This window comes from Strongylocentrotus purpuratus, unplaced genomic scaffold, assembly GCF_000002235.5.
Source record: "Strongylocentrotus purpuratus isolate Spur 01 unplaced genomic scaffold, Spur_5.0 spur5_scaffold_13, whole genome shotgun sequence".
NCBI lineage: Eukaryota > Metazoa > Echinodermata > Echinoidea > Camarodonta > Strongylocentrotidae > Strongylocentrotus > Strongylocentrotus purpuratus.
The window spans coordinates 20,961,802-20,985,001 of NW_022145598.1; the positions used below are offsets into that span (position 1 = coordinate 20,961,802).

Genomic DNA, 23,200 nt, shown 5'->3' on the forward strand with positions numbered 1-23,200 from the left:
CCCCAGCTCTATCATTTCAAGGAGTTTATACAATGCATACAGACTTGTTACTAACAATGTCCGACAATTACGGTACGTATCTCGAGCTTTAAATGGTTTCATTACTTTCATATTGAAAAGCAAAATATAATACAAAAGAAGCATTTCATTTAAAAGCGAAAACCTCAACAAGACATAACATGAAAAAAAGAACGTATCATTTCAATCAAACAACCAAGCTAACTTCAGCAGTATCCTACATTCTAGGCTGCAATAAGTAAAACAAGAAACTGTGACTTCCAAGCATTCCTCTTCTAAAGCCCCACTGCACTACTTATAGCTACTTGCGCCCTATACATCCAACAATGCCTATACTAAGCGGTACCCGTTGATCCCCAATGATGCCCTTTTTATTATGGTGATTGAGAGCTGATTTGATGAAAACCACCTGCCAGTGACCTTGCAGTGAGGTCTAATCCCTCCATGCCAAATTAGTGCAAATGGGCTTAAAGATGAGTACCCATTGACATGAGGTATTCTACCATCAATATTTACAAGCTAATATGTTTTTAATTTGTACGCACACTGTGTTTAGTGAATGACAATGACCTTTGTTGCCATTCATTTACAATAAAGGAACCAAAAACAAAAAAAGAATATACCAAAATACCCCAAAACCCGGCTGTTTTTGGGTGTTTTTTTTTTTGCTGTGGTTTACCAGTTATATCTGATATTACAATGTTTACAACGTTAAATCAAATAAACAATACGCCCGGGCTCTTAAGTTTCTGTCAAATATTGATCATGGATTTACACAGTGGCGGATCCAGCAGGCGGGAAGAGGGGGGGGGGGCCCAATCCGTGAGAAAATATTAGTTGCGACTCAGCCACCGGTGAATAAGCGGGGGGGGGGGTAGGAGGTATTTTTTTTTTTGGTCCAATTTTTCAGGAAATATTTTGCGCCGACTCAGTCACCTAATTCGTGAGAATTAAAAAAAAATAATTGTTGTTGTTGACCCGTCAGCCCCCCCCCCCCCCGTGGACCCGTGCCTGCAGAGGATCCAGACGGTGTCAAGGGGGGGGGGGGGGGGGGTAGCCAAATCTTAATACAACATTTAGTGCCGAATCAGCCGGCCGGCGAATAAGGGAGAGGGGGAGGGGGGGGGGGGGGGAGGGCCGGAATAATCGCTACGTGGATCCGTCCCTGGATTTACATCAAATTTACATCAATGATGAGCAATTGAAAGGGTTTGCTAATCACATCGGCTTCTTTCACTTGGAACGATACGCTGACCGAATCGTAATTAGTCAATACAGCGATGCCTTTGTGACTACCGTCCTTCGTCCAGTAGAGGGAGCCATTGAAGTAGCTGATATCTCGCAATAGTTCTTGCTCTTCTTCACTGCCGCTGATGTCAGGGTCATCCATGAGGTATGCGAGCTCATTTTCGGTATTTTTGGTATTTGCGGCCTTGTAGAAAGTTCGTGTTTTCTCATAGTCACATGCGAATATGAGTGGTGGATCTCCTGCCAAAACAAAGAGAATTCGCAAATATTACAAGGAAATAAGACAAGTAATTAATCTTATGAATTTAATATTTGATTAAATACAATGAAATTAAATTAAATTTTCATTTCAATTTGTTTCATTTCATTTCTTTTCCACTTCTCATAAAAACATATAACATTTTACATAAACAGTTTGAACCAACAAAACAAAACAAGAAAATAGCATAACAATATTTAAAGAAATTTAGAGCACATAGAATTAGTACTTGAGACTGCGGTGGAGCCAACAGAGGCCATTGACCTATCAAGGGCTAGTCTTCAGGAATAAATTAAATATATGTACATGTAGGTAGGTACAAAACATAATCAAATAGACAACAAAAGGGAAACAGGCGGTTTGTGTGAAGGAAAAGTATACACAAAGAATAGTTGAGCATAAATACTTCAGGTAGTGTAGTAACTTTTAAAAAATCAACATATTTAATTTCAATTTATTGTCCAATATTGGAAATTTGTTTTGCTCACATTTCACAATTGCAGACCAATCAACCCCGGATTATCTTTTAAGTAAATTTAATTTTAGATACACTTCCTATAGCTTAAAAAATGCTCCTCGTATATTTACTTTACCAAGAATTAAAACGTGCTTCAAAAAGAAAAGTTTAAGATATCATGGTGCAAAACTATGGAATTAATTTCCAGTAGAAACTTAATATAAACCAACTTACTATACTTTCATAAGCAGTTTATAATATTTGTAATATCATGTTTGACTTTTAATAGCAAACAAAGACAACTCATTTGTTTTTCTTTTATTTTGGGGGTATATTTTTTCTGCTCATATTCTTTTTCTAATTTAGGGCTTATTTGGATTTCTCGCCTTCTAACCTATTTGTATGTATATATACATATATATATATATATATATATATATCAGTACGAGAATTCTCAACTCTAACATGACAACGAGTGTTCCAGAATATGTAGAGGCGTGAAGAAAATGGTCTAGGAATGTGAGACGTAGCTGTACTTTACAATTGTATTACGAGCTTTCTGCTTGTGTGGTCTTCTTCAGGTTCTGAAGTGCAAACACATACAAAAACAAATACATGGTATGAACAAATATATATACATGTATGAAGAAGGCCTCAGAAGCCGAAAGCTCGTAATAAAATTGTAAAGTACAGCTACGTCTCACGTTTCTAGACCATTTTCTTCACGCTTATATATATATATATATATATATATGTAAATGATGTTAATCTATAATCTCCCCCCCCCCCCGCGCTTATTCAGCGGCCAGCTGAGTCGTTGCCAAATTTTCGGCCAGATTAAAAAATGTTAACCCCCCCCCCCCATTAAAAAACCCTTCGTACGCTACTGGCGAGTTGTCATGAGTTGTTTCAAAGAGGCACTCGCAATAACTTGCGAATAACTGTTCTTGTAACTCGGATGAACCCCCCCCCCCTTTTGATTTATATATACATATATATTATTTTTAATTAAAAATAATAATAATAATAATGATGCTAACAGATGACCTAAAAAAGGTGACCTTACCCCCCCCCCCCCCCAACGGAATGTCGATCGGTCAAATTGTCAAATTCAGAGAGCAAAAAAAAAAATTTCTTACCCTTATTTTGGAGAGCGCCAATATCAGAGACAAACCTATCCGGAGGGCGGAGGGGAGCAGGGAGGGGGGCAGGGGGCACAGTGCCCCTACTTTTTCAAGTACTCAAATTTCCCCCTTTTTACATAGGAAAGTGTCCATTTATCTTCGGCCAGGGGGCCATATTAATTTGTAAAAGTGTCCCTACCCCTTTTCACCTCTTATAAGTGCCCTTTTTTGACAAGTGCCCCTTTTCACTTTTAAAAAGTGCCCCATTCACCTCTGATAATTTGCCTTATTCAAATCTGAGATGTGCCTCTTTTATTTTGAGAAGTGCCCCTTTTCCTTTGTAAGAAGTGCCTCTTCCCTTGTTAAGACCTACCCCCTTTTTAACTTGGAAATGCACACCTTTTGTTTTCACATGTTCCATTTTCCCTTTCTGATATTATTATAAAAGCCCCTTTTCACCTCTTATAAATGCCCATTTCCTATTTTCATAAGTGCCTTTTTTCATCCCTGGTGAGTCTTTTAGAAGGTAAGAAGTGCACCATTTTCACCTCTGATAATTACTCTCTGTACTTTGAAACGAGCTCCTTTTCTTTTCTGATAAGTGTCCTCTTTTCCTCGCATCATTAAACGCACCCCTATTTTCGAGCGACTTCAACACCGCCTCCTAGCGCTCACTCGCTCACAAATCTCAAAAAAATCACTATCACACTCAACTGGAAAGTACGATGCTTATTAAAGCAAAATCTTGTACTGTGTACAAAGTGAAATCAATATTGAAATCGTCCCTGATATTGTAATCACAATGTAAGGGTATATACCAATGTCTAAAACATTGCATATTTTCGCTTTGAGATTTCCTTTTGAAGGTGCCCTTTTGTTCTTGGTGCCCCCTCCTCCCTCCAACTTTGGAAGTCGCTTGGCCGCCCCTGGCCAAAATGATGCATTTCCCGCCCCTTAATCGCATATGGCTCGTAGAAAACTTGTATCACTCGTTAGAAGATCTTGATAACTCGTTGGTAGATCGGTATAAGTCGTACACAAGTCATCGCAACTCAAAACCGAGCTCGCGTGACTCGTAATGCGCTAGGTTCACTCATACATCCATCGTAGGAAACTCGATAATATGTCGTATGATAATTCATGCAAATATTTTACAAATTAGTAAATTTCAAGTGAGTTCACGCGAGTTCAAGCTCGCGCCAGCTCGCCACAACTCGAGGCTGTAACTCGGCTAAGTGGGAGCCCTGTATGTTCATTTGTTTCAGCTTATGAACCAATATATGGTTTTGAATCGTGTTAAAAGCCCACACAACAACCAATATGGATTTAAAATCAAAGTATGAGAATACAAGACAAGATTGTGTACGACTTAAAGATACTGCATGTGTGTGATATACGTGGTGTAATATACAACGGTCATTCCAGTTAATTTGGAACTCATTCTTCATACAATTGATAGTTTTCTCCTTTTTATAACCCATGGCATACAATTGTACCGTTAAATCAACGTTAAGAAGGACATGGAAACATGTATATTTCTTAATATGTAGATGTTTAAATCTGCCACTGCCAACATTGTCTCCCCGTGACTACTCAAAACGTTGATTTTAACGCTTTTTGATCCTTTTGATTTTAAAACCGTACCGATGAATTGTGTTCAACATTATAAAAAGTTGATGCCTATCCCATCAAAACAACTCTTGGTTTTTCCATTTTTAATTGCATTCTCTCATCAAATTTATGTCTTTGTCTATTTGAGAATCGTTTTAATTTTCGTTACCTATTAATGAAATCTCTAAGAAATCCATGATAATTCAGCGTATATATACAAAATACATAATAATGCAAATACCTGTTTCTTATGAAACGTTTTAGCAACACGCTTACATTAGTATTATTACCGCAGTTATTGAATATGTATCACCTTTCTGCACAATACAGGGCATATTTTCCACTCCATGAGGAAAAATAGTCGCCTACATGCTAATTTAACTACAATGACGTTTGCATCATACCAGGTACCCATTAACACCTGGGTGGAGAGGAGCCACATAGTTCAACTGTCTTGTTAAATTTCCATTCAATTATCTGAAATGACATGTCATTCTACTATAAAACCCTTTTAAATATGAAGTACGTACGGCTGAGATCAATGCTCAATCCGGTGATTTTGGCTAGCCATTTGTTAGAGTATATAGTCTCCGTCTGTCCAGATCCGTTGAATGGTTTGCGCCGTATTTTGGTCTGCATTGACCAATACAGGAATCTGAAAATCAAGCGTGTCGTGATGATCAACAATACTAAAAATAAATAAATCAAAGTATCATAATTATATAATTTCGTCAACATCACTGTTGGTAAAAATGGTGGAACAATTTATGGAATGATTTTGACAATGATTTATGCTAATAGATCTAGATAATACTGTAGTAATGATACTTTCTCAGATGTTATTGAATAATAATTTGCGAGTGTTTGTTTTGCGTGACTGCTAAAGAATGTGTGTTCTACTTTGCTTATCAACTAGGGAACCTACGTCCTTAAGTCATAACCGACCGTGATAAGGATCAATACCTCACAAAGGGCACTAATATATCTGATCGACACGGTTTTGATATTAAAGTATAGATTCACACACATGATTTAGCAATCACGTAAAACAAATACTCACAAATTATTATTTAATACAAATCTGAGAATGTAAACTATTATCTAGATCCATTAGGAATAAATTATTGTCAAAACCATTCCACAAATAAAATGATTTCAACTTTTAATGACCAACAGTGTACAGGGCTAACCATTAATTTAAAGGTAATCGGCTATATATGAAAGGTTATATTCAATATCTTTTGTTTTAAATTAATTTGGTGTGAACCAAATGTTTTGTTTTGTTCGCAATAGGGACTCCTACGAAGATTTGTCGGAAAAGATTCAGTTTTATACCCCCTCCCCTCCCCCATTATGAGTGCATTATTTTTGTTTTCGACCTGCTGTTTTTATATCATAGGTTATAGATATATACAGTGGCGTACGCAGGATTTTCTCAAGGAGGGGGTTTTAAAATCAGGCCCAAAATTTCGCAACGACTCAGCTTTATTATTTTGCTCCCGAAAATGTGGAAATCGCGTCGGCCAAAAAGACGCTCAGTAGGGGGGGGGGGGGGGGGGGGGGGGGGGGTAAGCGGACAATTTTTTTTTTGGTCCCCCCCCTCCCCTTCTGGCAAAAAAAAAAATGGGGCCAGAAATGTACTTTTCTTTTTTTGCTCAAAGGGGGCGGGGGGGGGGGGGGTTAATAAAAATATCGGTCGGCGTGATTTTCAAATTTCCGTGGAAAAAAAAAAAAAAAAAAAAAAAAAAATAGTGCTGACTACCACCCCCACCCCCCCCCCCCCCCACCCCTACTGCCGAGCGCGAAATATCGGACTGCACGATTTCCAAATTTCAGCACACTAAATTTCATATTTATTTAAATTTGGGCCTCCCCCCATAATAAATCCTGGATCCGCCTAGATGATGTACATCTATTATGAAAACAAAAATGGACAACATGGAGACCACGCCAGACTCACCCTTCCTCTTCATCCACTTCTAAGGAATACAGATCTTCAGTTATCCCGGTTACAAAGTCCTTCTCGGACCTAGGAAACGAGGTCCCTTTTGCAATCGATACTGATGTTATTTTCCTCGGACTTTTATTTGCGATGTAGAGAGTGCGAGATGTCTCGGCAATAGCAATTCCTCTTAGTTCTGTGATTTAATTAAACAAAATAAGAACTTTCTTGGAACAAGAGAGTTGGAACCTCTTACAAATGTAATAAGGAATTAATAGAAATAGGGAAATCAATATTTATCGTATAATAACAAGGAGGTCTTCAAGCAATATTTGTTTAGATTCTATTCAATCAAGATGTAAACAACCCTTAACTTGATGGTATATAAACATGTGTACATACTTCTGCCATACCATAGGCTCTATTTACCACATGATTTGTGTAATAAGAATAACTTAGCCAGATGAGTACAATTATGTTTAGATTGTAAATACAAACAATATCACATTCTGATCCACATCATTCCTCGCGAAATGCAAACACAAATGTATAAAGATTCATAAACGACTACGTGAATACATCATACCATCACTGCTTTCAAAAGTGACATTCTCCCTGTTTCCACCATCCACATCAGCACGATAGACTCGTTTTGTTTCCTTGTCAGTCCAGTGGATCTTCTTTTCCACGGAGTCATAGGTAATATAACGTGGTTCTTTAGTGGATGGAATGTCAGTAAAGTTTAAGTCATCTTGTAGATCTGCAACAAAAATCTTGTTCTGGCTGCCTTCATCGGTCACAAAGATCTTTGCAGTCGGTTCTAAAATAAATGGGTGAAAGTAAGATGAGGTTTGTTAACGTTTATGAGATCTTTCTTGGGTGTGGAAACACAACTCAGAAAGATCACAAACTAATATAGGTATACATGTATAATGTATCAAAACACGCGTTCCATTGACAGGCAATTAGAACTATGTATGATCATGACGATATTATGCTTATGTGTACTAATATTATTATCGTGAAAGCATTTCATGTTTTAATGAGTTACTTTCCAACACTAAGCGCGTTTGTAATGAATTGAATTGATTTATTTTCAATAGAAATGTAAATTCGTTGCTCACTGGTACACGTGTATTACAAACAATGTTCATAATATTACACAAATTATAAAACATAACATCAATGGCGTCACATCAAGCAATACGAGCGACGTCCCACATTCAGGCACCTCACAATTCAAACGTAAATAGTGAAAACGGAAATAGTCTGTATCATAGAAGCATGATATAAGCCTGGTGTTGGTTGTATGTCGCCTTTGTTGCCTGCCCAATGCGTTAATCGTCTGAAGGATGCGTTTTCCGTATATAGTTTTCTTAAAGTGTAATTTTTTCATAAAGCCTTCAGAATGTTCGCATCCCGTCTGTCAAACCCATCACATTTTGGATGCCCATGACACTTTGGACTATTATTTGGAATTCGAGTGTAATGAAATAAGGTAGTACTATTATCATTATAATCTCTCTTTGTAAGAATATACGTTACATAACTTAACAACATGTAATTTGATCAGGGTCTACATAAATAGATAGTAAAGTTATGCGTTGGTCCCCCATGGTCCCCATTTTCTTATGTTAATTGAGAGCTGATTTGGTGCAGACAACCACCTGTAGGAGACCAAGCAGGGAGGCATCCCTCCTGGCCATACTAGTAGTAGTACAAAAGAGAGAAAGAGAGAAATAAAGTGTTATGAAAGAATGGAGCAGGAAGGGAGAGATCTAGGAGGGAGAAGAGAGAGAGAGAGAGAGGGGAGAGGGAGAGAGAGAGAGAGAGAGAGAGAGAGAGAGAGAGGATGGGTGGGCTGGGGTTGATACTTCAATTATCGACCTCAAAAATAGAAACACCGGTTTATCAACAAATTTTTAAAAGCATTTTCAATGGCACACAGCTTAGTAAACATCATATTCCTTCTGTAAAAAAACACGTTTTGTTCTTCTTATTATCCAATATGGCCGAAAGGACCCAAAGATATAAATAAATCATTTATGCTCCGGATGCAACTACGCTATATAATATTCGGGGTTGAGAAATTTTGTTTCTGTGTCATCCCTGCTCACTGCTTAATTCTGAGGGCAATTATTTTGTTCGTTACATTACGTTTTTGAAGATTTTCTTTTGGGCGGGACTTCTTTCTTAGCAATTTGAGGGGGCGTGGTATAATGCTGGGGCATTGACAAGGGAATCACCATGAAATTATAATCTTTTATATAGGAAGAGTAATTTTCATGATTCATTTATACCATCCATAAGGCATATAGGTACAACATACCTGAGCAATTAGATGGCAAGGGTATCACCATGTAATCATATTATATCTCATATGGAAAGAGTTATTTCCATAATTCGTCGCTGTTTTCACGAAGTGACGGTAGTGAAAAAAAATTGCATTCACTTTGCGTGACGATTTTCCTCACTACCGTCACTTCGTGAAAACAATTCTACCATTCAAAAGATTGGGTAAGAGAAAAGGCATGGATATTACATACCTGAGCAAGTAGGTGGTATTAGAGACCAGCTAGCAATAGTTCCCTTGGTGTTCAGTTGACAAACTACCGTCAGGTTATTAGGGTCTACTGTGAAGCCATGACTGCAGGTGTAATTGTATGCTTCCCCAGGCTTTCCTTCAGTGATTGAAACAGACTTTGTGTTTGTACCATTTCCAGGCAAGCCGCATTTGACCTCTGATTTACGCGAAGAATGAAAAGAGAATATTACTTTATTAAATAAAGTCATATTTTATATAGGACAAATTTTGTTGTATTATTTTTATTCTTGTAATTCTACCTTGCGGTTTATATTCATTATCAATTATCGCGAGTTAAAAAATAGAAACACTGGTATTTCAAAGTTACTTTTCATTTTGGTTGCCTTTTACCCTAGTAATAGGCAACTAAAATGCTTTACCTTTGGTTAAAAAAACACGTAATTGTCTATGTTTTATGCAAGATGGCCGACGGGATCCGAAGATATAGTTTGATACATATGCTACGGATGTAACTTTGCTGTGTATATTAGGGGTCGGCATATTAGCACAGCTGCGTTTAATGGTGTTTTAGTGTCATCCCTCCTCATATCTCAATTCTAAAGGATCGTAAATTTGTGCATGAAATTACGTTCCGTTTTGCATAGAATTGTATTATTTTAGTCTTTTAGATTTGTTTAAAGGAGAAAAGGCATGCTTTGTCAGTATTCACAATGTTAAATTGAGAAAGAACGCAGTAATGGAGACCAGCTAGCAACAGTTCACTCAGCGTTAGTATATATGGGTGGTGGTATAATGCTTGGGCATTGGCAAGGGTATCACAATATATTCCATATGGAAAGAGTTATTTCCATAATTAAATCCTACCATCCAAACGATTGGGTAAGAGAAAAGGCATGGATATTACGTACCTGAACAAGTAGGTGGTATTAGAGACCAGCTAGCAATAGTTCCCTTGTTGTTCAGTTGACAAACTACAGTCAGGTTTTAGGGTCTACTGTGAAGCCATGACTGCAGGTGTAATTGTATGGTTCCCCAGGGTATCCTTCAGTGATTGAAACAGACTCCGTGTTCGTACCATTTCCAGGTGAGCCACATTTGACCTCTGTTTCAGGTGAAGAATGAAAAGAGAATATAACTTTGTTGTTTGATTTAATTCTTGTAATTCTACCTTGCGGTTTGTATTTATTATCAATAATCGCGAGTTAAAAAAAAACACTGGTATTTCAAAGTAACTTTTCATTTTGGTTTCAGGTGAAGAAAGAAAAGAGAATATTACTTAATTTGTTGTTTGATTTTATTCTTGTAATTCTACCTTGCGGTTTGTATTTATTATCAATTATCGCGAGTTAGAAAATTGAAACACTGGTATTTTAGAATTACTTTTCATTTTGGTAATAGGCAACTAAAATGCTTTACCTTTGGTTAAAAAACACGTAATTGTCTATGGTTTATGCAAGATGGCCGACGGGATCCGAAGATATAAATTAAAAATTTGATACATATGCTATACGGATGTAACTTTGCTATGTATATTAGGGGTCGGCAGATTAGCTCAGCTGAGTTTAATGGTGTTCTGGTGTCATCCCGGCTCATATCTCAATTCTAAGGGTTCATAAATTTGTATATGAAATTACATTCCGTTTTACATAGAATTGTATTATTTTAGTCTATTAGATTTGTTTAAAGGAGAAAAGGCATGCTTTGTCATTATTCACAATGTTAAATTGAGAAAGAACGCAGTAATGGAGACCAGCTAGCAACAGTTCAATCAGCGTTCAGTATAAGGGTGGTGGTATAATGCTTGGGCATTGGCAAGGGTATCACAATTTAATCATATTATATTCCATATGGAAAGAGTTATTTCCATAATTAAATCCTACCATCCAAACGATTGGGTAAGAGAAAAGGCATGAATATTACATACCTGAGCAAGTAGGTGGTATTAGAGACCAGCTAGCAATAGTTCCTTTGGTGTTCAGTTGACAAACTATAGTCAGGTTATTAGGGTCTACTGTGAAGCCATGACTGCAGGTGTAATTGTATGGTTTCCCAGGGTATCCTTCAGTGATTGAAACAGACTCCGTGTTCGTACCATTTCCAGGTGAGCCACATTTGACCTCTGTTTCAGGTGAAGAATGAAAAGAGAATATAACTTTGTTGTTTGATTTAATTCTCGTAATTCTACCTTGCATTTTGTATTTATTATCAATTATCGCGAGTTAAAAATAGAAACACTGGTATTTCAAAGTTATTTTTCATTTTGGTTTCAGGTGAAGAAAGAAAAGAGAATATTACTTAATTTGTTGTTTGATTTTATTCTTGTAATTATACCTTGCGGTTTGTATTTATTATCAATTATTGCGAGCTAGAAAATTGAAACACTGGTATTTTAGAGTTACTTTTCATTGTTGGTAATAGGCAACTAAAATGCTTTACCTTTGGTTAAAAAAACACGTAATTGTCTATGGTTTATGCAAGATGGCCTACGGGATCCGAAGATATAAATTAAAAATTTGATACATATTCTACGGATGTAACTTTGCTATGTATATTAGGGGTCGACAGATTCGCTCAGCTGAGTTTAATGGTGTTCTGGTGTCATCCCTGCTTATATCTCAATTCTAAGGGTTCGTAAATTTGTGTATGAAATTACATTCCGTTTTGCATAGAATTGTATTATTGTAGTCTATTAGATTTGTTTAAAGGAGAAAAGGCATGCTTTGTCAGTATTCACAATGTTAAACTGAGAAAGAACGCGGTAATGGAGACCAGCTAGCAACAGTTCAATCAGCGTTCAGTATATATGGGTGGTGGTATAATGCTTGGGCATTGGCAATGGTATCACCATTTAATCATATTATATTCCATATGGAAAGAGTTATTGCCATAATTCAATCTTACCATCCAAAGGATTGGGTAAGAGAAAAGGCATGGATATTACGTACCTGAACAAGTAGGTGGTATTAGAGACCAGCTAGCAATAGTTCCCTTGGTGTTCAGTTGACAAACTACCGTCAGGTTATTAGGGTCTACTGTGAAGCCATGACTGCAGGTGTAATTGTATGGTTCCCCAGGGTATCCTTCAGTGATCGAAACAGACTCCGTGTTCGTACCATTTTCAGGTGAGCCACATTTGACCTCTATTTCAGGTGAAGAATGACAAGAGAATATTACCCAATTTGGCGTTTGATTTTATTCTTGTCATTCTACCTTCCAGTTTGAACTTATCAATTATTGCAATTAAAAAAATAGAAGCACTGTTATATAAACATTACATTTGTTTGTGTGGCTTTTACCCTGGTAATAGGCTACTACAATTCTATGCCTTTGGTTAAAAAAGGCACGTAATTGTCTATGTTTTATCCAAGATGACCGACGGAATCCAAAGATATAAATAAATAGTTTGATACATATGCTACGGATGTAACTTTGTTATGTATATTCCGGGTCGTGAGAGTAGCTCAGATGAGTTTAATGGTGTTTTGGTGTCATCCCTGCTCATATCTCAATTCTAAGGGTTCATAAATTTGGAGCTCGTACAGGTTTGCGAGCTTCCTGCCAAGGAGACCAGGGCGTGGCATCAATTAGTGTGTAATTGAATCATTCTAGCTTGAGCTTTCAAAGAGACAACTTTTATTTACAATGAAAGTGCGTTGTGTTATGTTATGTTACGACATGACTGTGTTTCTTAAGGTTTTCCAGATTTTTGTTATATTTTTGTTGAGTTTTACCCCTGATTTTTTTTATCCTGGACCATGGTCGGTCCGGTTTCCTGAAGGAAACGTGAAGAAATGTTTGTTAAACATGCAAACTGAATAAACGGTCGGCTTCCGGTAGTCGTTGTCAGGCTATCCCACAATAACTAAAGTGTATTATTGTGTTATTTGTTTGTATTGGGAGTCAAGAGGGATGACAGACGAAATTATATGTGAAGTTATAGGTGAGACTTTAAGATTGCTTTGCAATAGAGTACCAAAGTGATAATGTCAGAGCCTGTGCATGAGGTTCACTGGGAAATCATCCAAGCAACGGACTGGAGCAGGGCGAATTCAAAGATTGGGGCTTGTGTGATCACCATACCATTGTATAACACAAAATTATTTGGAACATGCAACATTGACGACTATTCCTGTATGACGTCACACTTCGGTACTGTATAGCAAAAGTTGGTCATTTTATACCATCATGTGATTAATGTTTGTAATGGTTTTCAATCGTGAATCCATGGGACAAGTGATATGGGATTGCGTTCAATGATTATGCAAAGTAATGCGAACAAATGTGTGCATTTCAACAGACTACGGTCACAAAGGTTCATACGAACGATAATTTCGTACGAATCTCCCTGTTTTTCCATTGTCTTCCCGAATGAACATTGTCTGAAAATCGTTTGTACGGCGTTCGTAGCAGTTCGTAATGGCATTTGTGACCGAGGCTTTAGTTATATAATTTTTTTATTTACTTAATTTTTTTTCTCAATAGCTAATATGAGATCTCTTGATAACCTTAATCTCCAATTGAAATAACGGATATTTCCTTTGTCCGACATATTATTTTCGTCCTAGATTCAACGTAAAGTGTATTATGCTGAGATCGGACTTTCACTCCGTTGAGAAATATATACTGGACTGACCTCACCCGCGGCTGTCGCTGCAACAAGTCGACCGCGCACATAAAATAAAGCCTAGGTCACAAATGTTATTACTAACTGTTACGAACGCCGTACGAACCTTTTTCAGACAATGGTAATTCGGGAAGACAATAGAAAAACAGGGAAATTCGTAAACACGAACAGGTGAAACTGTTGAGTCCATCAAGTGCTCTTTGAGGAGCATGGAACCTATTTAAGCATACACAACTAAATCAAACATAGTACAATTACAATATTTAAAAACAAATTATCATTATTGTTATGAAACATTTTATACAATGAAGAAATATACAATACCATAGGTGCGTATGATAACTTGACCCATATAGTATCAGTATAGCTAGTATTGTTTTTTGTTCAAAAGAACCTTTTCAACAAGAAGCATGTTTCTTGCATGTTATTTGAGATATTTCCTAGGCAGGACGTACCTATGATGCAGGTTCTTCCTGTATATCCGGGCGCACATTTACAAGAGAATCCATTGACATCATCCATGCAAGTACCTCCGTTCAAACACAGTGTTCCCACACAATCATCGATATCTTAACAAAAATAACATGACAAAAAAATGTGAAAACTACGTTAGTCACCTGTCAGTCTAATGTATAGTAATTGCAATAGATCCAATTTCCCAGAGGAATAGTTTATATTCTTTGTAATGCCTTCTATTATACGACCCCTCCCCTCCCCTTGCAATAAGATGCAGATTGTTTGACTTTTAAACATTGTTTCTGTCTTATTTGTTGATGTCCTAATCATTTTAGCGTCCCAAAATACAAGATAATGTTATATATGCTATTATGATGAACAAAAGATAATTAAAATGAACATACAAATGAATTAACCATAAATTCATAAATTAATCGTTGAAATTGGGTTTAGACCATTACCGATGTCACAAAGCGTCCCTGTATATCCCGGTAAACACGAGCAGTAGAAAATTGTGAGTCCATCAAGTGCTCTTTAATGAGCATGGAAGCTACTTTATCATACACAATTAAATTATACATAGTACAATTACAATATTAACCAAACAAATTGGTTCATACAGGTCAATTTAGTGGTTACCTGATTTAAATGGTATTGATTTTTTATTAACTCAATATATCTCTTCCTTATTCTTCAAAACTCATAGGGACCGAAAAGTGAAAGGTGCTATATAATTATCGTTTATTATCATTGTTATTATGAAACATTTTATACAACAAAGAAATGTACAATACAATAGGTGCGTATGAACCATTTGCGTTAAAGCATCAGGTACCAATGCAATGGGTAATGTTGTAAGGATTGATAGTATTGTTTTTATGTTCAAAAGAACCTTTCCAACAAGAAGCATGTTTCTTGCATGTTGTTTGAGATATTTCCTAGGCAGGACGTACCTATGTTGCAGGTTCTTCCTGTATATCCGGGCGCACATTTACAAGAGAATCCGTTGACATCATCCATGCAAGTACCTCCGTTCAAACACAGTGTTCCCACACAATCATCGATATCTTAGCAAAAATAACATGACAAAAAAATATGAAAACTACGTTAGTCACCTGTCAGTCTAATTTATAGTAATTGCAATAGTTCCAATTTCCCAGAGGAATAGTTTATATTCTTTGTAATGCCTTTTATTATACGACCTCTCCCCCTCCCCTTGCAATAAGATGCAGATTGTTTGACTTTTAAATATTGTGTCTGTCTTATTTGTTGATGTCCTAATCATTTTAGCATCCCAAAATACAGGATATTGTTAAATATGTTATTATGATGTACACAAAATTAATAAAAAAGAACATACAAATGAATTAATCATAAATTCATATATTAATCGTTGAAATTGGATTTAGACCATTACCGATGTCACAAAGCGTCCCTGTATATCCCGGTAAACACGAACAGGTGAAACTGTCGAGTCCGTCTAGTGCTCTTTAAGGAGCATGGAAGCTACTTAATCATACACAATTAAATCATACATAGTACAATTACAATATTTAAAACAAAATTATCATTATTATTATTAAACATTTTAAACAATGAAGAAATGTACATTACCATAGGTGCGTATGGTAACTTGACCCATTTGCGTTACAGCATCAGTATTGATAGTATTGTTTTTATGTTAAAAAAACCCTTTTCAACAAGAAGCATGTTTCTTGCATGTTATTTGAGATATTTCCTAGGCAGGACCTACCTATATGCAGGTTCTTCCTGTATATCCGGGCGCACATTTACAAGAGAATCCGTTGACATCATCCATGCAAGTGCCTCCGTTCAAACACAGTGTTCCCACACAATCATCGATATCTTAGCAAAAATAACATGACAAAAAATGTGAAAACTACGTTAGTCACCTGTCAGTCTGATGTATAGTAATTGCAATAGATCCAATTTCCCAGAGGAATACATGTAGTTTATATTCTTTGTAATGCCTTCTATTATACGACCCCTCCTCCTCTCCTTGCAATAAGATGCAGATTGTTTGACTTTTAAATATTGTGTCTGTCTTATTTGTTGATGTCCTAATCATTTTAGCGTCCCAAAATACAGGATAATGTTATATATGCTATTATGATGAACACAAAAATCAATAAAAAAGAACATACAAATGAATTAATCATAAATTCATATATTAATTGTTTAAATTAGGTTTAAATCATTACCGATATCACAAAGCGTCCCCGTATATCCCGGTAAACATGAACATGTGAAACTGTTGAGTCCATCAATACAAACACCATTGCCATTAGAGCATGCATCGGGTTTACAATCTTGTATATCTGTAATAAAGAGTGAAGCGATATCAAATCTAATGCTAAGGGAGTAACATCAGTATATATTTAGATCATTACCGTGACACTACTAAAAACTTCATCAAGTGGTCTAGTGAATTAAAAGACAAAGCAATTTTTGTAATACATTTCTTTGTATAAAGGCAGACAAATAAGAGAAATGAAATAGCAAAAGATTGAACTGAAAAGGACCGATATTAAGGGAGTTATGAATGTACGAAACATGACACTTAACACGATCGCGACTATTTTCCTTTAAAAAAAAGGTGATCATTTGTTTTATACAGTATTTTGCATAACGGTTGAAAACGATTTAAAGTAGTAAGCAAATTATTTGCATAGGGAACTGTTTATTATCCTTAGAATATATATATTGTTTTTATATCAATCTAAACTTTATCAGTGGTGATATTACAATGAAAGTAAGAGTTAGAAATAATCTTAATTGTAAGGTGTGTCGTATCCGGCAACTGCAGAAGTGGTGCATCTTACAAAGGTAATCAACAGTTGTATTCTAGTTTCATCCTTGTGATTACACAGAGTTTAGGGCATACCACTACAGCATTACCTACTTTATAACATTGAGGATAAACACCTTCGCATTGTATATTATCGGCCGAGACCCTAAGTAAAAATAACTGCAAATGACATCATGGACAAAATAAGAAATTAGTGATACTGTATTGCGTCATTTATTTGTAAAAAGAGTCCTGTGTGCTTTTTATTTGCACATATGATACATCTACGTGTCTTTATCTTGTCCCTCTTCTTCCTCCTCATCCTGTTGCATCTACTATTATAGTATTAATGACTGCTTTGAGAGAAATAGTTGTTTTTATACGCTCAAGGGAAGGTTAGAATTGTGCAATTGCCCGAGGCGTGCCAAGGGCAGTAGCCCAATTGTAACCTTCCCGAGAGCGTATAAAAACAACTATTTCTCGAATATTAAAGCAGTCATTAATACTGTTATATGCCAAAAAAAGAGAGTCAACTTATGACACCACCTTGGCCTTTGTCTAGTTTATCGGCACGGTTGTTTTTTATGAGTGTATCTTTGAGAGTAGACTAAAAAATAAAAATAAAAAACTATTGTCGAAGATGGGATTCGATCTCTTGCTTACTAATGGTAATGTAACAAAAATCACCGCCTTAGACCGCTTGGCCATCGCGCACTGTTACCATACTAAGTAGTTGTTTCTAATATATATTAAAATGGATTGAAAAAGGCTTCGCGTGCTGGATGCTTCGCGGCAGCTCCATTAAACGGGCCCTTCTTTTAATTTTGCAATGCACATTGGCACGAACTTAGATCAAGATCTATCGGCAGATGTTGTTTTTGGAAGTTTAATTTCGTCTTCATGTCAACAATGCAAGATAAAATTGTCGGTAAGATCGATCGAGATTCAATTGTATTGAAATTATCGACCAATTCTTCGCACACGTACGGTATCCTCGATCGCTCAGACCATTTTTTAACATGTAAACCTATGGGTATTTCACCAAAACTGAACTATTTTCCCGGTAACCATGGTTACTAGGATTTTAGAACTATTACATGGTTTTGGAATTTTACCGGGAATTTTACAGGAATAGTTAAAGTTTATGAATGCAATTTCGACCAATCAGATGGTTGGATTTTTTAAGTGAGGTATATAATGCTTTATATCGGTGCCTTAGAATAAACTAACAAACAACAGACAAAACTTCACAACAGTAAGGTTTTTCATATGTCAGTGGTACCATCGTGATAATATAAGAGAATCAAGAAAGCATACTTTGGAGGCATCTGTTTCCTGTCCTTCCCTCAGTACATATGCATGTGTATCCAGCAACTCCATAAACACACGTTCCTCCGAAACTGCATGGATTTGTAGCGCACTCATCTACATCTGAATAATATAATTACGAAAAAAATACCATGTTCAAGTGATGATTTCAAGGACATACTAATATTCATTGACAGATATTATGTGAAGACAAAGACTTACCGTCTTACCATCACTGAAAAAAAACGTACATAAATCCAATCATGTCGTATCAAGAGGGTTTTCAAATAGTATTATTTTATTCAAACTCTAATGCTTTTAATGAAATATCCATCTATTTTAATATTTAGGCACCAATGAATAGCGATCCTCATTCCGTATTATAAATAGTGACCCTCTACTCGTATTATGAATAGTGACCCTCTCGTCGTTTTATGAATAGCGACCCTCTTCTCGTATTATGAATAGAGACCCTCATTTCGTGTTATAAATAGCGGTCCTCATGAGTAGTGACCCCAAATGTAAATCATGAATAGCGCCCCTTCTTCATGTTAATGAATAGCGACCACGATTTCGTATTATGAAAAGCTGTCTTTATGAATAATGACCCTCAATGTGAATTATGAATATCAACCCTCATCTCACCTTATGAATAGCGGTCCTGTGTGTGTGTGCGTGTGAATCATGATTGTGGTAGTATTTTGGTCGAAAAAAGGGGCAAGAAGGAGCATCAGAAGTAAATATTTTAATTGTGTTATTAGGCTTGAAAGATATACTCGGTGATTCATGAACTTGGCGTACAAGCCAGGGGAGGGAGTAGCCCCCGCGTCCCCTCGGCAATAATCGGGCAAAAAGTCACAACAAAAGTTAAAAAAAGAAGACAACAAAGCAGCGCTGAAACAATGACTGCAGAGAATCCTTCGTTATTCTTTTGTGATAAGCCTAATATACAACCATTTCATATATTTAACCTGTAACGTGCTTTCCTCTGACATTTTTCCTCTGGGCATTTTTAATTTTTTACTTTTAACTTGTAATTATCCACACCAGGTATTCACATAAACATTATCAAAAAAGCTTTGAAAAAGATGTTCTGAGATTTGGAAATCAACCTATCGTTTGGATCATGTCAAGAATTGAAGAAAAGTAGGATTTTCTCAGGCATTTCATTTTAAGTTTCTAACTTCTTTAAAAAAAGTCTATTGGGGCGTTGCAAGAAAGTTGCGTTTAAACGCATCTCCCCAAAATCAAGCGCAACTCTGGCGTTTAATCGCAAATTTGCGATTAAACGCCAGTTGCGTTCAATCCTGTTGCAAGAAAGTTGCGTTTAAACGCAACTCTGGCGTTTAATCGCAGATCAAGCGCAACTTTGCAATAAATTTGGAGGTAGCGCAAAATTTGCAACTGATTGGCAGTTGATTGCAATTCTTCAAAATGGCGGCTGCAAATGAAGGAGCTAGGAGAATTGTGGAGGATAAAATAGATCCCTTTGTGCAGCTCACCGACAAGAAGTTCAAGAAGAAGTATCGGTTTCATAAAGAAGAAGTCATTAGGATTTGCGGCGTGCTGAATGAAGAGGATCTCGACAGAAAAACAGCAAGGAGTAAAGCCATTGGCAAAGACTTGCAAGTGTGCATTGCACTCAACTTCTTTGCTAAGGGCTCGATTTTCGACGAAATTGCCACAAATCATCGTGTAGCTCAGGCTCTATGCAACATCAAGAAAGATGTGAGTATTCATTATGATGTTAATAAATTTATAAATTATCAACAAAATTGTTGAAAAATCAACAATAGTATGGTGGTCATGGTAACTAGCTCAGTACGTTGTGTACAATTTATGTAACTCATTCATTTAATTGATGAGACTCCTCCACTCTCAAGTCTCAGTCTTAATTCTTGTTATTAATTTACACTTATTTTTGTAATTGTAGCAATGATTTTCCACAAAGCAAGGAATTTACTACTCTAGTCTATCCTTAAATGGGTTATATTCTTGGCCCCCAGAGAACAAATAAAACTGGGAAAAACCCGAGAGGGTCTTGCTTTTGTACGATCAAAAGCCGGGCAGGCAGCGAGGGATTGCTGCGTGATACTCCTTGCACGCCCGTGGCAACTGCCAGGCACTAGGCTCTACACACTCAGTATGCAGCGTTCGGAAATCTTACTTTAGGGATCTAGAAAACATGTCCTAATTCCATAATTGGGAAACAAACTGTTGATAAAAATGAGAATAGTGTCTTACCAAGTAGATGACAGTTCACTTCTTAAGTTCTAAAGACGCTGAAAAGCTAAACAAATGCCACGATATCAACCTAGTCTAGTGACTGTTTTTTTTTATTACCTACTCCATCTATAAAACTGCAACACAAGTACAGGGGCCCGTTCCTACAAATCGTCATAAGTCTAACTTCTTGACTATCCTATTAAAACGCGTGTTGGTTCTATAACACACGTTTCAATGGGATAGTCAATTAAGAAGTTAGACTTATGACGGTTTCTAGGAACGGGGCCCAGGTGTCGTACTTATATTTATCCGTAGGTACGGGACCGGGGCGTCTTATATGGTATAAAAAAAACAAGACGCGATCGGGGCCGGGGGCGCCAAAAGCTAAGCTGCGAAGTCGATGGCTGGGGGCCGGGAGATTTTTTATCATACCAGGACAATTATCCCCTGGACAATCACCTCTGGAACCCCCCCCCCCCCAGGACAATAACCCCCGGAGAATTACCCCCCAACCATGCAACCCCCCCCCCCCCCTCCTGATTAGAACGCTAACCCCAAGGCAATCACCCCGTCAGAAAATTACCCTAAACTACCAATCCCCCCTGATGACGATTACCCACTGGAAAACTATACTTCCGTTACACACACACATACAGCTCAGGCTTCTAGTTAATACAAAAGTGATTTTTTTTTTTTTTTTTAATGTTTTTATTCATTTATTAGTTTGTATTTTGTAATTACTTTTGTATCTCTCAACTTTTTCCTCTTTTTTCCCCCCAATTTTTTTTAACTCCGGTAATTTTTCTATTTATTTGTTATTATTATGATTATCATTATTGTTTTGATAGGGGGTTAATAGCATATTCAAAGGATCGGTTTACTCAAACATATGGCTAGGTTATACATCAACCAATGGGGGGGGGGGGCTATGCCGCTATGGGGTATTACAAGTATAACTGAATAATGAACTTGAATGAAATATGAACCATTTGGTAATGGTATGGGCAAATATTGAATCAATTAGATCAGATCCCCCACCCAAAAGATAAATAAAATGATAATCATTATAAATAAGGGGCATAATGTAGATTGTTAATTAAAATTAATTACCACCTAAGGAGAGTTACAGAGAAGTTCAGCTTATCATGGATTATTGTTATAAAGGTAGACTTGCAAACAATTGTGATTGGTTGAATTGTGTTAATTATGACTGGGGGTGTGGGGGGGGGGGGGTAGTGAGCATTTTTTTTCTTCATTTTTGCCCCCGGGAATTCGAAAATTGCGCTGGTCGTTTTTCACTCAGTGGGGGGTGGGGAGAGGGTAGTGTGAGCACTAACTACAACAAATTATATAGACGAAAGACTTGATGCATGGCTGATTGTCAACGAAACGGAGTGAAGCATTTTTGTTCAATTCTGCTTGTTGCTACGGCAGGCAGCAAGTGAAAACGAATTCGTTTGATGAAATTATGAAAATGCAAGCACTACTTTAAACAAACAGAACTTTGTCATTCCTTGCTCATGTTTCCTGACTGAGGTGTCATATGAAAGGGCAGAGACTCAACTTTTTAGAAATGCAATTTTCTCTTTGAAATTCAGATACCGTCCGCCATTGACTTTTTTGTTTCCTCTCTTCAAATTCATTTTAATCACTGATTCGTGAAATTTGATGAGTTGCATCAAATGAACGAGGAGGGTTTAAACTTTCCAAATATGTGTCAGTCATTAATTATAAATAAATTTTACTAAGCTATAATAAAACATCGATAATACTCGGTTTCGTTTTTTTCTGGGACGCACTGTATAGAGTTAACGTAAATCAGGTCCAATTTTAGAGTAAGAATATTAATTAAGAAAAAAAATATACAATTGCAACTGTTGTGGAACATTGTATACAAGATGGCTGTCATTGCATCATTCAAAACGGCTGCAAACGCCTAATATTGGCCATACACGGTTACACCTTAGAAGTTAGATTGAGGGTTACAAATCTATTGAAAGCTAGTTGTTGTTTCTTATGTCGAACACTACCAGAAACCGTTGGAAACCTTTTGTTATTGTGTTATGTGGGGGAGGAGGGTGGTCACACCCTCTTTTGATCAAACTACATACCAGGTGAATAAATCAGTTGCCTTGTACTCAATGGTTCTAGAGCGGAACGTATGTAATAATAATAATAAACAATATTTATAAGGCGCTTAATACTGGTGTGTATGTACAACACAATACAGGTCTCTTCGTTTTGATTTTGCCTCACCTGTTTCGCATCGTGAACCAGCGAATCCTGGTGCACAAAAACACGTTCCTTCCAGACACGTTCCTCTTTTTCCACAGGTCACACTGACACATGGATCAGTGTCAGTACCGGTACCAGTAACACCTGTAGGGATCCAGGACACTCACCATTAAAAATGCATGCTTATTTTGTTACAAACTTTATACATATTCATGTTCTGTTAATGTATGCGTATGAGCAGCATGAGTAGGTGAGTAAAGAGAGATTCTTAAAATAAATATATAGCCATAGTTTAAACATAGTTGTTGTTTTTTCTTTCTTGTGTGTGTGCATGGACG

General features: G+C 36.8%; 1 protein-coding gene across 1 annotated transcript; it reads right to left on the reverse strand.

The window, feature by feature from the left end:
• Nucleotides 1-1,170: 1,170 nt before the first annotated feature.
• On the reverse strand, nt 1,171-15,926 carry LOC115923224 (protein crumbs homolog 2-like). The gene is made up of 10 exons (XM_030983609.1): nt 15,899-15,926; nt 15,238-15,351; nt 14,284-14,397; nt 12,150-12,344; nt 11,129-11,323; nt 9,206-9,400; nt 7,246-7,479; nt 6,678-6,855; nt 5,248-5,372; nt 1,171-1,506 (listed from the first exon to the last, which is right to left on the reverse strand). The coding sequence occupies exons 1-10, from the start codon at nt 15,924-15,926 to the stop codon at nt 1,190-1,192; spliced, it is 1,695 nt and encodes a 564-aa protein (XP_030839469.1). The 3' UTR covers nt 1,171-1,189.
• Between the last annotated feature and the right edge of the window lie 7,274 nt (nt 15,927-23,200).